The following is a 15,448-nucleotide window of genomic DNA, read 5'->3' on the forward strand; positions in this document are numbered from 1 at the left end:
TATAATTTTTATTTTAGAACATTATTGGGGTTATGATAATGGATTTTATTTTTAAGTAATTTTGGATTATACCAAACTGTATAATTTTATCGATAATGAATAATATTTTTTCATGTTTAATTTTTTTTAAATTTTTACCATAATTTTGATATTTTATCGAAACGCGTATACACTGTACTGACAGTGTGTTATAGTTTAGTTGAAAATATAAGGAATTACTATTCTTAAGTGTTTAGCAGCCCATAGTTTCAGATTCAAGCTTTATTCAATAGGATATTCCATAAATGAAGATTATATACATTGGCTTAAAGTTACCCAAATTTAGATCATAAGCCTCCCAAATGACATGTAAACCATTCATATAGTTTAAAGTTACTTCAATAGTTAAGGCATTCCATCGTGTGCAATTACCAATAATAAAATAAAATAAAATTATAAAGGAAGAGTATAATGTCAATTACAGATGCGGAAACTCGAAAACTAATGTTTAGTGTGGCCCACAAAATAAGTGATTCCACCTACTGCATTCTGTACGGGATGTTAGTGTCAAAACATCACTGGTTACAATGATGTATTTTTAACCAGTGATGCCCTGCCATTTTTGACGTGTTGAATTCAAATGTTCGATCCCTTGCAAAAGAATTCAGACGACAATACGGACAGAATTACTCCAATGGCTTAACATAAACAGTAATTAGAAACTAGTTCTGTGTTAAAGAAGAATACGTGTGGTTACTAAACACAGGATGGAGACGAAACAGTACAAGAAGGTTTTAAGAAATCAATATTATTATCAGTCATGATAATAATAATGATAATAAAAATGTTATTAAAATAATCGAGGTGAATAAATATGCTAGCGAACTTTTCCCGTTTGGTTTATTTCGCACCCTTCATCATCAGGCCAAATGGTAAACAACTCGGCATCCTTTGTGTAGGTTCCTATCGAAGGTCGCGTGGCCAAAACATCCTTTTTTGTCATCAGAAAGTAATTACACTTGAATAATAGAAGCACCTCAGAGAGAGAAACAGCTCTCGTTTGTGTAGGGTACCCAGCTTTTGCACGGTTGGCTAGAATTTGCAGATAGGCTTACGATGAATTGACAATTTATTTATCAGCTCCCTCTAGTGCCTGTTTGCCACACACACACACGCACGGTAAACAATAATAGTCCCTAGTCCGAGAAAGATGTTTAATCTTCTCGTTCGACTCCACCCTACAGAATAGTCCGCTAATCTGGTCCCCAGGGTTCGCTGCTAGCATCAGAGGGTGGGGAACAATTGCATTTTCATTATGGCATTATATGTAAGTCATTAGTTTGACAGACATTTACGAGCTTATATGTTAAGCCAATATTAGATTAATATTAGTTATAAGTTCATTTAAAAAAAAATTGTTGCTAAGCAACAAAATATAAATGTACATATCACATATCAGGATAATTATTTCAAAAAATGAAGAAAAATCCAAACAGGTTTTCATTTCGCTTTTTTTATTTACATTCACATATTTCTTTCGTGTTTTTTTTTCTTTAAACTCACAATCGCGTAAATTTTTACAAAACAAATTATTCAGCACAGTTCAAGTCTTAAGTTGAGTAACCCATTTTTCAACACACACACACACGTTTAATAAGTTATAAGTAGCACCATGATCATACGCATGTTTCGTACATGATCAGCTGATAGGAATCGATGCTGCCATCTACCGATGATCTAAAAAACAAAAGAATAATATTTTTATAATAAAAATAATTATTATAATACGATGTTCATAATTAATATAAAACATATTTATTAATACTTTTTGAGATGTTTAATTGATTATTGTTTTCATTAGAGACCTATAATTATATACAGATAATAATTTTAAATATTAAATAGCTGTAAGGTTTGTATTTTATAGTTATAATATTGTTAACATTTTATATAGTTTATTTTGTTTATTTACATGCGAAGTTTTTTTTTTTTAATTTTGTGAGATTTGTGTTAAAGCAAAATCTGTATTTTTGCAAATAGTTTCTTAGCAACATATAAAATGGCGGATCAATATTGAAATAAAATATACAATTATTATTCTGTTGTCTATTTCCATACTTAATTTGCCACCATCACGAAAAATTAATGTTTGATTTATCCTGTGAGTTTTCTACTAACAATGCATATATTTCCCCCGATTTTGCTATTTGCTTGGTCTTTTTATTGCAGATTTTTTTTTTTACTGATCAAATAATTTCTCAGTTATTTATCTTAACGTAGAAGTTTGATCCTATTAATTCTGTTTCTCATGATTAGCATTTCCCCAAACTGAGGGAAATAATATAAGTCGATACCCCTATTGTCTTATACTGTCAACCGTTCTTATTTGGTAGATAGTGTACTCGCTCTCCAACCAACACTGACTTTGAATCCCATCTTGGCAATAGGTACTGAGAGATTTTGACTTCTTCCATATAATTACCTGCCGTATAAATACTTTTTTTTTTTTTCATGTGTAGTAATTGAGGTTTATCAAAATGCTGGTCTTTGTGTTAGGAGAGATTTGCTGCTTGTTCCAAGCGTTTTCTTTGCTAAAGATGCTTTCATTTGGTGATGACCACATGAGAGAGATTCGTGTCAGAGATTGAGAAGCACTAATGTTTTCTAGTCGAGAAACTCTGATATCGCTCAGCAGATTCTACTGTATGATTTGCAAAATGTAATGCAACACCATGGATGAAGTGTCACTTAGAAATGCTAACAAACATCTTCGTGTACGATGATAATGTTGGCAACCAGAGTCGGTCTTAACACTCCAAAAAGGTGTCATCTTTGGAGAGTTAGGCGCTAATCTTTAACATGCCTATCTGATCTAACTAGTATGATATCGTAATTTGATCATCGCGTCCCGTAGAACGTAATACCGAAGAAGAATATCCTTAAAAAGTGACAGACAACGATTGGCATCACCATAATTATTCTCTACGTTCATCTAAGTCCTACATCTGTTCTGAGACAACTTTCGCTACGTAATATGCCTACCGTCACGGCTGCCAATTACACGCCACACGCCTAGTCTCAGATTGATGACTGTGGTGATTTATGATAGGCATTTTTATCTTTTTTTCCCCCTCATTCAAAAACAGCATCAGTAAATTCATTGATGTATACTATCATTTCTTGCATCGGCACTTCCTCAGTTAATGTCGCATACTTGAATGACACTAACTGGACTACCCTTTTAGGCGGTTATATCAGTTTTAACAATTTTGGCTTTATTTCTCTACCAATCCACATTGTGTATGATATTCACATTTTGTTATATGCAGACCAAAAATATTATATGGCCAAAACTATAAGCCTTTGGATTAATCTCTTCTATTCTCCTTTTATGTAATTTTTGAAAGTAAATAAGTTTTCGTCTTGCAAGGAAATTCAAACAAGAAAAACAATTAAAGAACACACGCAATTAATAGACGGTATATTGATCTTGTAGGCTTAATAAATTTAAATATAATGTTAATTAATCAAACTATAGATTCCTGTTCAAGTAATTTATTGTAAGGCAAATCGGAAGTGTTGACGAGGTGGCCGAGTGGTTTTACATCGCATTCAAGGATTCACAATAATCAGAAACCCTTCGGCTGTCCAGTGTGTGAAAAGAAATTTTCTCAATCATCAGATCTCAAACGTCACTTAAGGATTCACAATAATGAAAAACCCTTCAGCTGTCCAGTGTGTGAAAAGAAATTTTCTCAATCATCAAATCTCAAACGTCACTTAAGGGTTCACACTAAAGAGAAACTCTTCAACTGTTCAATGTGCGAAATGAAATTTTCTCAGCGAAGTAGTCTTACATCGCATTCAAGTATTCACAATAATGAGAAACCGTTCAGCTGTTCAGTGTGTGAAAAGAAATTCTCCCAATCAAGATATCTCAAAAGTCACCAAAGGATTCATACTAAAGAGAAACCTTCAACGCTTTCATGCGTGTAAATAAATTTTGTCAAAAAAGTGATCTTAAAAGCCATTGAAAGATTCACACTAGTAAAAAACCCTTCAGCTGTTCATTATGTGACAATAAGTTGTCTCAGCTTTCGCTGAGACAAGTTCTTGTCACATAATTCAACTTCAAAAGCACTTAAAGGTTCACAGTAATGGGAACCATTCAGCTAATCAGTGTGATAAATAATTCTCTGTTGTATAAGATCTCGAAAGGTACTTTAGTGTTCACGTTCCAGTATCGAGAAACAGCGTCAAATTTGCGGTGTGTGAAAAGTAATTTTGTCCACAATGTTATCTAAAAAGGCATTTAAAGTTCACAAGAGTAAGAAACACTCCAGCTGTTCATTGTTTTTAAAGTAATTGTGATCGTATAATCTGAAATGCACTTCAGAGTAAACGGTGAAGTGAAACTGTCCAATTCTGTGTGAGAATAGAAGTTTTCTTTTTGAAGTTATCATAAATGCAACATAAGGAATTCCCAAGCATAAGAAACCTATAAGTTGTTTAAAGTGTGAAATGGAGTTTGCAGAACCTTGTGATTATAAACGAAATCCTTAAGGGTACGTATAGAAGAAATATGTGTCGTTTTTTCGCCTGCGATAAAAAAAAAAAATATTCTTAAAATACACAGCTGTAGAGGCACTCCACAGTTCCTATAAGAGAAAGGATTTCACACAAGTGTGTTTTGCAACTTTCTCCTGTGTATCAAACGATTATACACATCCACTTGATCATAATCGTGAGAAGTCCATCTTTTTGATTTGTGGGAAGAAATTTTTTCGGCAATCAATCCTTAATTTTTAATTAGTCATAATGAAGAGAATGCTTACTTATGAAAAATGTGTTGACAGCAATTTTCCACATCACCAGTACTTAAAATCCATCAAAGAATTCTTAGCAAAGAAAACCTGACACAATGCTAATCCTACTTCCAGAAATATGAAATTCCGTATAGCCCATGTGGTACTAAAAACCCGTATGTTTTTGTAATACGCAAAGATATGTTGTAAATCTTATACCTGAAGAACATTTGATTTGGTCAAATGGTCATTTTTATTCTCTACTATAACCTAGTTTATCGCCTTTAATAGAAAAGGTTTTCATGAAAAATGTGGGAAAAAATCGTAAGACATTTCTGCATATATTATCTCTTATTGCAATTCAATTTTAGCGATGTAATCATAATAGAAATGTATTCTTAGTAGTAACTAGTATTTGTTTTGGTCTAATTATTCATACTGTAGATCTTTATTTTAGAAACGGAAATAAATTATCTTAAGAAACGAAAAAAAAAAAAAAAAAAAAAAAAAAAAAAGAGGTGGCCGAGTGGTTAAGGCGATGGACTGCTAATCCATTGGGGTTTCCCCGCGTGGGTTCGAATCCCATCTTCGTCGTATTTTTTTTATGACTGTTTGTTACTTATTGTTGAATATGCGGAGTGTTGGTGGCAAACTACACGATTTCAATAGAAGACTTTTTTTTTGCACGCCTGGGTATTATTTTAGACAGATTGATTTTTTTGAGTAATTACTTTTTTTGTGGATGTGTGAGAAAAATTGTAGAGGAGTAGAGAAAGGGACGAATGTGGGAGTGGTATAGAAAAGAGAGATGAGCACAGCGGTGAATTCAGGAAAAAAAAAAATCCATTAACAACCACGAGTGAAAGAATGATTTGAAAATGACTGAGCTGGCTAATGACAGACTAGGTAAGGATATTAACAGCTGTTTGACAAATGGCCATCGATATATTGATAGTCATTATGTTTTGTCATAATTTTCGAAATCTATTGAAACTAACAGATCAACTATATTATTATTGGTAGGGAAAAAAAGTTTGAGTTAAAATCAGTAGCGCACTCAGGATTTAATCTTGGGGGGCGAGTTGAATAGACGATTTGAGAATAAACATTACACATCGGATACGACCTTTGACTGAGCATCTGCAATGATCGCTAATAGAAATAGAAGACACGACACAACATAAATTAAAAAAAAAAGAATTTTAATTAGGAAAAGATTTTTGGAAATTTTTCTATTGTTTTTTCCTTTTTCTTTGGGGGAGGCCAGGGCCTCCCTCCTGGATGCGCCACTAGTTTAAACATAAATATGCTGTATTGAATTTGAGACATCAAATGATGAAAATGAATGAGTACTTCTAAAACGTTTAAAACTAAACATTTATTTTTAAAAAATATTCATTGAATTTAAAACCAGAACCTATTAGTTCGGTTTTATATACAAACGTGGATTCAACACCTGTTTTGTAATTCACAAAATTAATTTATACTCTGCAGCAATTGCAACAAGTAGTGTGCTCACAACAAATGGTTGCAATCAGTGGAATATTCAAGTTTATCTTTAAGTTCCTTCTAAAATATGTTAATTTAAACGGAACTGAGCTTCTTTAGTCGACAAAAGAACGTTAATCCGATTAGCAGATTTTGTTCAAGTATCAACATCGGCTTAAGACTGCTAAAAGTTGTTCTTTCTTCTTTTAATTAAAACTTCTCCGAGATTTGCTATCACGCCTCACTTGTTTTTCTCTCTCGTCGAAAGGAGGGCGGAGACGATAAAATGTACTTTTTCTTAGAGGATCTTTTCTCAGGTAAGCGTAGAAAATTCTTCGAGTCAGATGAAATTCAAATCCAGGACTTGCCAATCAAACTGCAGATGGTTAGTAAGTCCTAGCTGCCTTACGTAGGTACTTTCTGCCTCTCACCATAACTACCCTTTATTTGTAAGTATCCATACGTATTCTACAATCAATTTTGTAAGCCTCTCCAGCTAAGTAGATATTGACAATGCCTTTTTTTTTTTTTTTTGCTTGGAAAGAGCTATTAGAATCCCATCTAGATCTGAAGTAACGTTATAAGGTGAGTTAGTCAAGCCATACGTAGGGTGGCGTTTTTAATTCTGAAAACTAGTGGGTTTTCATACCGTAAAACAGACAAACCTACCAAAGAACACACGATATTAACAGACCTAATACTAGCCTCATAGACAGAATTGCTTCGACTGTAATTCAAAGATTACATCTTCTTCTTATTGTGCTATCTTCTATCGAAGGTCAGCGACCATCTTGGTGAACAAACTGCGCTCTTGTGCTAATCTGAGCAGTTGTGCACTGCTCTTTCCTGTCCAAAGATTACATCAGTAGGTCAATTTTGCTGAGTGAAAAGACACCATCTGTACCAAAGACCGAACGAAATCGATCTGACTAAAGGCCTGTAAAAATTTCTGTAGTCAAAGACAAGAATCGAACCCTTGATGATCATTGTTCTTCTTCTGAGTTTGCATCATGGCACTTACCATAACCTATGCAGACTCCAAAAATTAAACAATAGATATATTGTTTATAACTTCTACTTCTTTGTCCAAACTGAAATATTTCAAATTAAATTATTTAAAAGAAACTCATTAAAAAAAAGATAAAAGATAAACAGTGATAAATGTATATTTTTAAAATAAAAATTAATACAAATAATACAAAAATTTAATCATAATAAAAATCAATAATTAAAAAAAATAATAATTTTTTTTTAACCACCACCGGCGGTCATGGATCAAATACGCATTCTCATACGCTTCGTATCCATCATATATTTCGATGTAATATCAATGGTATTACAATTTTAATGTGCACTTCGCATCCATGATAGACGCCTTGGCCGGTAGCGTAGTTAAAACAAATGAGATATCACCTTTGAAATTGATAAACTATAACATAAATGATTTTGAATTTAAATCACCACTTACCCAATATCATCGGAAGGTGCGAATCCACTTTCTGTGTGGTGAACAGATGCAGATGGCGTCTCGACTTCTGTACCTTCATTTGCAGAATTAGGCAGTGATCTCTGTAGCGATTGATTGTCCACTTTCCAATGGAAATTTGTTTGGCAGCTGGAGAGAGAAGGTCGCTCAGGAATTATAAATTTAAGATGTTCATGATCTTTTTCTTTCTGATCTTTCTGGTCAAATAGTGAATGCGATGGTTTGGTGTCTTGATAAGATGCAAGGGTTCTATCTTTGGATTTAAGAACGGAAGAACCTTCAATAGATTTACCTTGTTTCATCTTCCTAGTAGGGATACTGTAGATGCAAACACAATGTTGATTTATGAATGACATCCAGCTTGATATAATATTAATATTTCGAAGACTCTGAAGATTCCGGCATTCACGGAAATAAAATTTGAGAATGGTATCATCAAGTTGTAACTTGGGAATTTTCTCTATTCTTGAAGATGATTCTTTTAAGCGTCCAATGTTCTGGAATTGACCGACTAAATTGCTTCTTACATCACTCAAGATATGAGTATTTTTAAAGCAAGCAGTTACATGTAAAGACATTTGTGGACAGCGTTGAGGTGAGAGTAAAGTTGACTTGTGTATTGCAGTACGAGTTTCAGAATAACCAACAATTAACGGGTCAGTCTTGGATTCTTTTGCCATATGAGGTCTCAAGCAAGAATCCATTCCTTGCTTTGAATATGGAAGTATTGCATTGGTTTCAGGACGAAATCTACCAGTGGCTGAAGTTGTCCGTTTAAAATCATAGTCTGTGAACTGTTGAGTCTTTTTATCATATAAGTTATCTTTTTGTTCTTGCTGATCTTTTCTGCGAAAGTTCTGAAGATGACCTGCCTTTAATAAGCCTGGATACAAGTGTTTACAAAATATAGAATTTCTATTTTCGACATTCGGGCAACTTTTAAAATAAATGGTCAGAACATCATCTTTGGAAGGAACCGATTTAGTCATTGTACAACTAGTAGAATTTACAGAAATGCTTCTTGGACAACGCTGATACTTTTCTTCCTTCGTATGTAATGTCCTCTTATCGAGACTAGTCGATGTCACTGATTTTCTTTCCGTTTTATGAATTATTGTCCTTGTAAGAGTGTCCAGACCTTTATCTAACTGCATGCGATTTGCTCTTTTATGTGTGACTAAGGTTGGCAGAGAATATTTCTTTTGTAAGTCAAATCTGTCGCAAGACTCCATCATAGATTTATGGCACAAACTGGAGTATTCAGGAGTTGAATGGTTGCATAATTTTCGGAAGTATAAAGTTAACACGTGATCGTCTGATGAGGAGAAAGGTCCTGTTTTTGAAGTTTCATCTGTCGTAACACAGTCTGTAATCACTTCTCTTCGTCTATTGATTGGGAATATTCTACCTGATGGAGATGTTAATGACTTTCCAGATCCAAATTGTTTTGAAGTTTCCTGAGATCCAGATATATGAAAATCTCGAATGATTTCACTTGTTTTGTGCGCATTTATCAAGTTCTTTCCTCTATAAGCCGGTAGGAAACACGATCGCAAAGATTCCCGAGGAATTTCATGAAGGAATTTGCTTTTATGGGACATCTGTTGGTGATCATTATGAACCTTGTTGAGATCTATTATGTGGGTGGTTCTTGTTGGTAAGCGAGCACCATAGTCAGCCGTAGTTATTCTGAATAATGTGTTATTTGTTTCTGGAAGAGTATCCTGGACTGATTTAGAGAAATAGAACTTTAAAATTCCTTCATCTTGAGAATGCACATTGGTTTGCGTAGCAACATTATGATGAAGTCTAGTGATGTTTCGGATTATAGAACTGTCTCTTACATCCAACTTAGAGCTTCGCTCAATATTGGAGATTCCTGATGCTTGTACAGAGTAGGAACTTGGAGAACCATCTTTTGGAAAATTAAGCAAACTTCTTTGTTTAGACGGCCTTTGTTGACCTGTTTCATTAAAATATTTTGGTATCACAGGAGCATTCCTTCTCATCATTGTAGAATCTTTTTCTTCTTTTTTTGAATTGACGAATTCTGTTGGAAAAGGACATTCTATGCTATCAGTAAAGGGATAGGTCTTTGGAATCATCTCGATATATTCCTGTGTAGTCTTCCTTTGTCTGTTCATTCTTGGAATCTCTAAATCTTTACATCCACTCTCCAGGTTTTCCCATTGTCTCTGACTCAGTAATCTTTCTACATTTCGAACTACCAAGTCCATTACTTCCTTGACATCATGATCCAACATTTTTTCTGTAGATGATACTGCACTGATCTCTGATTCTTTTTGCTTCTGCATAATCTGATCAGCAAATATCATTGTTTCATGGATACTCTTTGCGTGGGTACGATTCTCTACCGTTTTCATCATCTCTTTCGACAGAGAATCCTTTAGCGATATTATGTCTAGTTGCTCTTTGACATTATCGTTCAGTATAGCGCCCAATGATTCTCTTTCTTCACAGAATTCTTCCGTCTTCTCTAACAAGATTTCCATCCTTTCTATTGCATGACTGGTTGGAGTCTTTCTTTGTTGTGTTTTTTCTTCATGGTGATTCTCCACTGTTCTTTTTTCAGGGTCTACATTCAACTCTAATATTTCTTCCGGTATTGTTTTAGCGTGTTTTAGTATGCTATTCAGTTCTTCAATTTTATCATCAGAAATTACGTTTAGATCCTTTACAGATTCTGTTTCTAATGTTACTTTATCTGTTTTCGTTCTGCTTGGCGTTGTTTCTTTACTCTTCTGCAGTGTTTCCGATTTCTCTGTAACATCAGATGTTGTTTCTCCTGAGGCGTTCTTCATTCCTGGTTCCGTTATCAATATGCTAATATTTTCCATTTCTACATATGTGTTCCTTTGCATTTGTTCTGTTTTTACAATTTCTCGATTCTCTTTGTATTTATTCTCTGGTGTTTTAAATATTCCTTCTGAATTTGGCATTATTTCTGTTGTTAAGGTGACGCTGTATTCTGTAATATTCTTGCTATTTACTTTCGGAGGTGGTGTTTTTTCTGTGGCAGGATCTTTTTCAGAACATTTTACGAGATTCTTTAACAGTCTTTGTTTTTCTCCGATGATATCATTCTCAAATATGCTTTCAGCCGATGTTCCTTCTGTAAAACTCTCTGTTTTATATTCTTCGAATCGTAACCACCCTTCTTCAGATTTCTCATTTGTTTTTCTGATGTACCCTTCTGGTGTCTTTTCTTCGCATGTCTGCCGTTTTGTAGGTAAAATGTCTTCTGCTTTTTCAGTGATATCGTCTTCAAACCTTTCCTCTTCAGATATTGGGATTTCAAAATCCTCCAGCAAGCTTCGTTCACCAAGTTTTTCGATACCATCATTTTCTTGCATGATAACAACTTCTGTGGAGTTATTTATATCGTGATTATTCACTATATCCTGAGATGAATCTTTGTCGTCCTCTGGTAGATTTTTTATCATTATGGCATCATTCCTTAGAAGATTCTCTTGAGAAGATCTTGGTATGCAGCATTCAATTGATTTTTGCATGAGACTATCGACGACCATCAGTTTTAATTCTGCATCCTTCGATACCGATTCGGTTGTTTCTAAAACATTATCATTTATAATCCTTTCATTAAAAGATTCATCTATTTTCACAACAACCTTTTTGATTGCCGCGTCTTCAGCAGAATTTTGTACAGCCTGATTCAAGTCCAGTGACTTATTGACATTCAATAACTCAGGTTCTTCATGAGATAATTCTAATGCATTCTCTTCTAAAGATCTTTCTAGAATTTCTAGCAATTCTTCCATCATCTGTAAGATATTCTCTGGTATTTCTTGTGTAAGTGATGTGTTCGAATCTGGTGGTCCTTCTTGTATTTTGTTTGCAACATCATCTTTCACAAGTTCGGAGAATTCTTCCGTATTAAGAGAGATGATGTCATTATTCTTATCACTTCGTACTGTTTTGTTCTCGTGACATTTTTCTTCATTTCGGGTGTCTGTGACTGCTTTGATTATGGTTACATCTTTCTCTAGATGGTTTTCTTGTTCAAAGAGTTTTGTAATATCCAGGTCTGGTAATTCTAGAATATCGCCTTTGTTCAGAGTTGTTTTAAAAGAAAGGAATTGCACTGGACTAGCTGTTTTTGCAGATAATCCATGTTTTGCTTTATACGGTTTAATGTCTTCTGTTTCTTTTAAACAAGACACTCTGTCTGAAGGCATATCGTTCAATAAAATTTCATATTCCAATGCAGTTTCATTTAGCAACAAATCTTGCCCTTTACAAGAATCAAGTACTTCGTCATTGCTGGTTACTTCTACACGTTGGTTTATTGTTCCATTCTGTGGGGATTTGTCTTCATTTTTCTGCACTGTTAGAATTGTATCCGTCATGATCATAGGTTTGTAGGATTTTTCTGCATCTTGTGACCTTTCTGTTATTTCCAAATTCTCTATATGTTTCTGTTCAACCCTATTTTCTACCTTTTTCATTAACATTTCTAACACCTGTTTGATTATATTTTCTTCAGAATTCTGTTCAAAGAACATTTTCAAATCCGGATATTTCGGTATTTCATAAGTTTCTTCATTGCTGTTAGGAATATTTCTCATCTTATTTGAGTGCATTGGAATACTTTGTTGAAAACATTCATCTTGAGTTGAATGACCAACATTCGTCATTCCTTCTGGCAGCATTTCATATTTTGATGCATCAATGTCTTTCACTGGAGGAAGAGTTTGGGAGTTCTGTGGTTTTATATTTCGGAGTGTTTCTATTGGTCCTGTATTATTATTTTTCGGAATGTGTTCTTGATATTTAGTGTTGACATCCTTCTGTAATATCCCACTTTCTTCTAGATTGTTACATTCAAATAAGAGGGCCTCTGGCAATATTTGTAGATTAAGTTCCAACTTCTTTGCAAGATTATTGAAAGTAGTCTGTTGATTCTGTTCAAATGATGGTTTTTCAACTTGGTTTTCCGTTTTGGTATTTATAACAGCATCCTTCACTTCCATTTCTTTATATGATCGATCTACATCCGTTTGTAAAGATGCTAAAGAATGCACCAGTTCATTTCTTTCTGAATTTTCCAATAGGGTTTCTACTGTGTCAATTGTTTCATTTAATATCAAGTGTATAGGTTTTTCTGGAATCTCCTCTGATGACGCTGCTTTAATGTCGCTAGCCTCTGATATGCACTCTTCAGAGCGGCCGTTTTCTAGCGACTTTTTCTCCATTCTTATCGGTGAATTGTAGTAAGATTTATGTAATTCTGAATCTCTTTGTGACGGTTTTTTGAAGTTAAGTTCTGCAGTTTTATCTTGACTAATCAATTCCACTCTTTCCTTTACTGTTCCAGTGATTTCGTTATTTATTATTCTATCCTGATATGACATCTCCGTACTTTGTTGCATGGATTCTGCATGTCCAGAATCGGGTGGCCATGAATCTATTTGAATCTTAATTTCAACAGACTTGCTATTCAATTCTGAGGTTTCCCGAGTGAGTTCGTGACTTACCAAACTTTTCTCCACAGACAAAACAGACCTTGCAGCATCCTCTTGTGATGGCTGTATTTCTAAAATAATTTCTGGAATCTTTCTGGTTGTTGATACTTTGATCACTTTATTGCACATAATTTCTGACGTCCTTGATATTCGATCTCCAAATGACTGCTTATTGTCAGAGTCATGATTTTCCATTCTCATTTGTTTACCAGAGCACAACTCATCGAAATCTTTATCCTTGAGGATGTTTTCATGTATCCCTTTCACCTCATCACCAATATCTTCAATCACCTGTTGAGAATATGAATGCATATGTTGAGGAAAACTGCAATCATTGGAATTTTCTATTTGTTGCATTAATAATTCCAGCACTTCAGTAACTTCGTGCAATATTCTCTGCTGATATATATTTATATCCTCATGTGACATATTATTTACATCTATATTATCAACGCTCTCTGATTTTTTCATTGGGATTTTTCGTTTGTCAAGAATAACTGGTTTCGTCTCCCTTAATTTCCCAAGTTCATCAATCACCTCATTTTCAAAATCCGATTTTAAAGTTGTTAGTGAGCAAACCTCATCCTTCACAAGTGATGGTTCCTCATAAGATTGTTCCTGTAGCGAGAGATCCATTAGCAGATTTCTTTGAACGATGACGTCATATTCTTGCAAAGACAGTTCTTTTTCTACTACATCCTCTATTTTCGCTTCTTCACTGAGATAATACTCTTTTAATATGTCTGTTACTTCCAAGGGTTTACAGGAATTCTCCAGTGAGGCCATAATTTCATTTTCTTGTGCTTTTAATTCTTTTATTACATCCGAATTTTGTGATGCTGTGTTTTCTATATCATCTTTTGATATATTCTCATTGGAGAGCCATTCTGTATTCATCTTGAATCGCATCTCTTCTTCACACCTCGATGATATACTCCTGTCTTCGGAGAATGTTTCTTCATGTTCTTTTAATCTGTGAGTTCCTCTGACACTATGGTTTATTGGAACATTCATCGGATCCGTAATATCGATCTTGTGTGTTTGTTTATATGACAAACTTTTTAAATTCAAAAAGGGTGTTATTAAATTTTGACCGCGTCCAGTTTCTGCTGAAAATTTTCCTTGACATAAAGCATTCGAAATGTTTGTTGTGATATTATCAACCACCAAAGTTGTTTCTTGTGTATGTAAGCCTTCATACGTGCCATCTGGGAGAGATTTTTTATCATCTACAGTAATCATCTGTTTATTTTCTAGATAATCGCAGTTCATTTCCCTTTCTATGGAGGGCTTTTCTATCAGTTCAAGTGGTAATGATGTAAATGAAGGAATTATTACTTGAATTTTCTTGAACGATGAGTCCATATTGTCTTGTAATGAATTCGTTGGGTGTTTGAAATTATCTCCTATCCTCATGTATTGAGCTAACGATTCTGCATATTGTAGCATTTCTGATTTTTGAATATCAGGATCTTCGCTGTGTACCATAGAGAACCTTTCCACAGTTTGTAACAATACTTCTATTAATTCTGTTATATCCTGTAAAGGGGTAACTGACCGATTTATTACATCAGTTAAAGGCATTTGCTCGGAACAGCCCTCCATTTCTTCTGGTAGAGATTTAGTGTATATTTTCAGGTCATTCTCTATTATATGCTCACTTAGTGATTTTACGTGTTTCTCACAGGATGTTTCTATAGACTGCAAAATCGTTTCCATCATCTCAAAGATTTCAGGAAATTCTTGCTCAAAAGACCTTTCGAAGTCCGTCGGTAGGGTTTGTACTGAGACGTCATGTGTTTCTATTCTTCTTTCAGAGGATCTTTCGATATGAGACTCGATAATATCTACTTTATTCATTTCTTCTGTATTCTGTGTTATTTGTTCCCAAAATATTCTGTTATTGTTAAGAAGTCCAATCGTCGATGTGGCTTTGTCAGATTTCTCTCTGTATTCACCACAGGATAGGTTTGCATCCTTGTGAAGAACTCTACTAACATTTGTTCCCACAGATCGAACTATTTCTTTAGTTTGTGTGGATTTGTTTTCTATTTCCACCATCTCCGACATGTTAATACATTGTAAGTCTTCTGTCTGGGTAAAACTATCGATCATTGGTTGGTGTGCTGTTACCTGTTGAAATAGGTTGGTATCTGATTTGCTGTGATCCGCGAGTGTCGAGTCGT

At 34.3% G+C, this 15,448-nt stretch overlaps 1 protein-coding gene and 1 non-coding gene across 2 annotated transcripts; one reads left to right on the forward strand and one right to left on the reverse strand.

Moving 5' to 3' along the window:
* Positions 1 to 1,503: 1,503 nt before the first annotated feature.
* Positions 1,504 to 12,444, reverse strand: LOC150101998 (uncharacterized). The gene is made up of 2 exons (XM_090400419.1): positions 7,741 to 12,444; positions 1,504 to 1,716 (listed from the first exon to the last, which is right to left on the reverse strand). Exons 1-2 carry the CDS (start codon positions 12,432 to 12,434, stop codon positions 1,656 to 1,658), a joined length of 4,755 nt encoding a protein of 1,584 aa, XP_090256545.1. The 5' UTR covers positions 12,435 to 12,444; the 3' UTR covers positions 1,504 to 1,655.
* On the forward strand, positions 5,297 to 5,378 carry TRNAS-GCU (transfer RNA serine (anticodon GCU)). Its single transcript has one exon. It is a non-coding gene; the product is annotated as a tRNA-Ser (tRNA).
* Positions 12,445 to 15,448: the final 3,004 nt, after the last annotated feature.

This window comes from Typopeltis vanoorti, chromosome 11 (assembly GCF_054136105.1).
Source record: "Typopeltis vanoorti isolate ZY-2024b chromosome 11, IOZ_Tvanoo_1.0, whole genome shotgun sequence".
In the NCBI taxonomy this organism is placed as follows: domain Eukaryota; kingdom Metazoa; phylum Arthropoda; class Arachnida; order Uropygi; family Thelyphonidae; genus Typopeltis; species Typopeltis vanoorti.

Bases quoted from the DNA above. Each gene is read 5' to 3' on its own strand.
- LOC150101998 (XM_090400419.1), bottom strand. From the start codon at position 12,434: ATGACGAATGTTGGTCATTCAACTCAAGATGAATGTTTTCAACAAAGT. The intron at 1,717-7,740 runs GTAAGTGGTGAT...TTTGTTTTTTAG, and splicing joins GCACCTTCCGATGATATTGG to ATCATCGGTAGATGGCAGCA.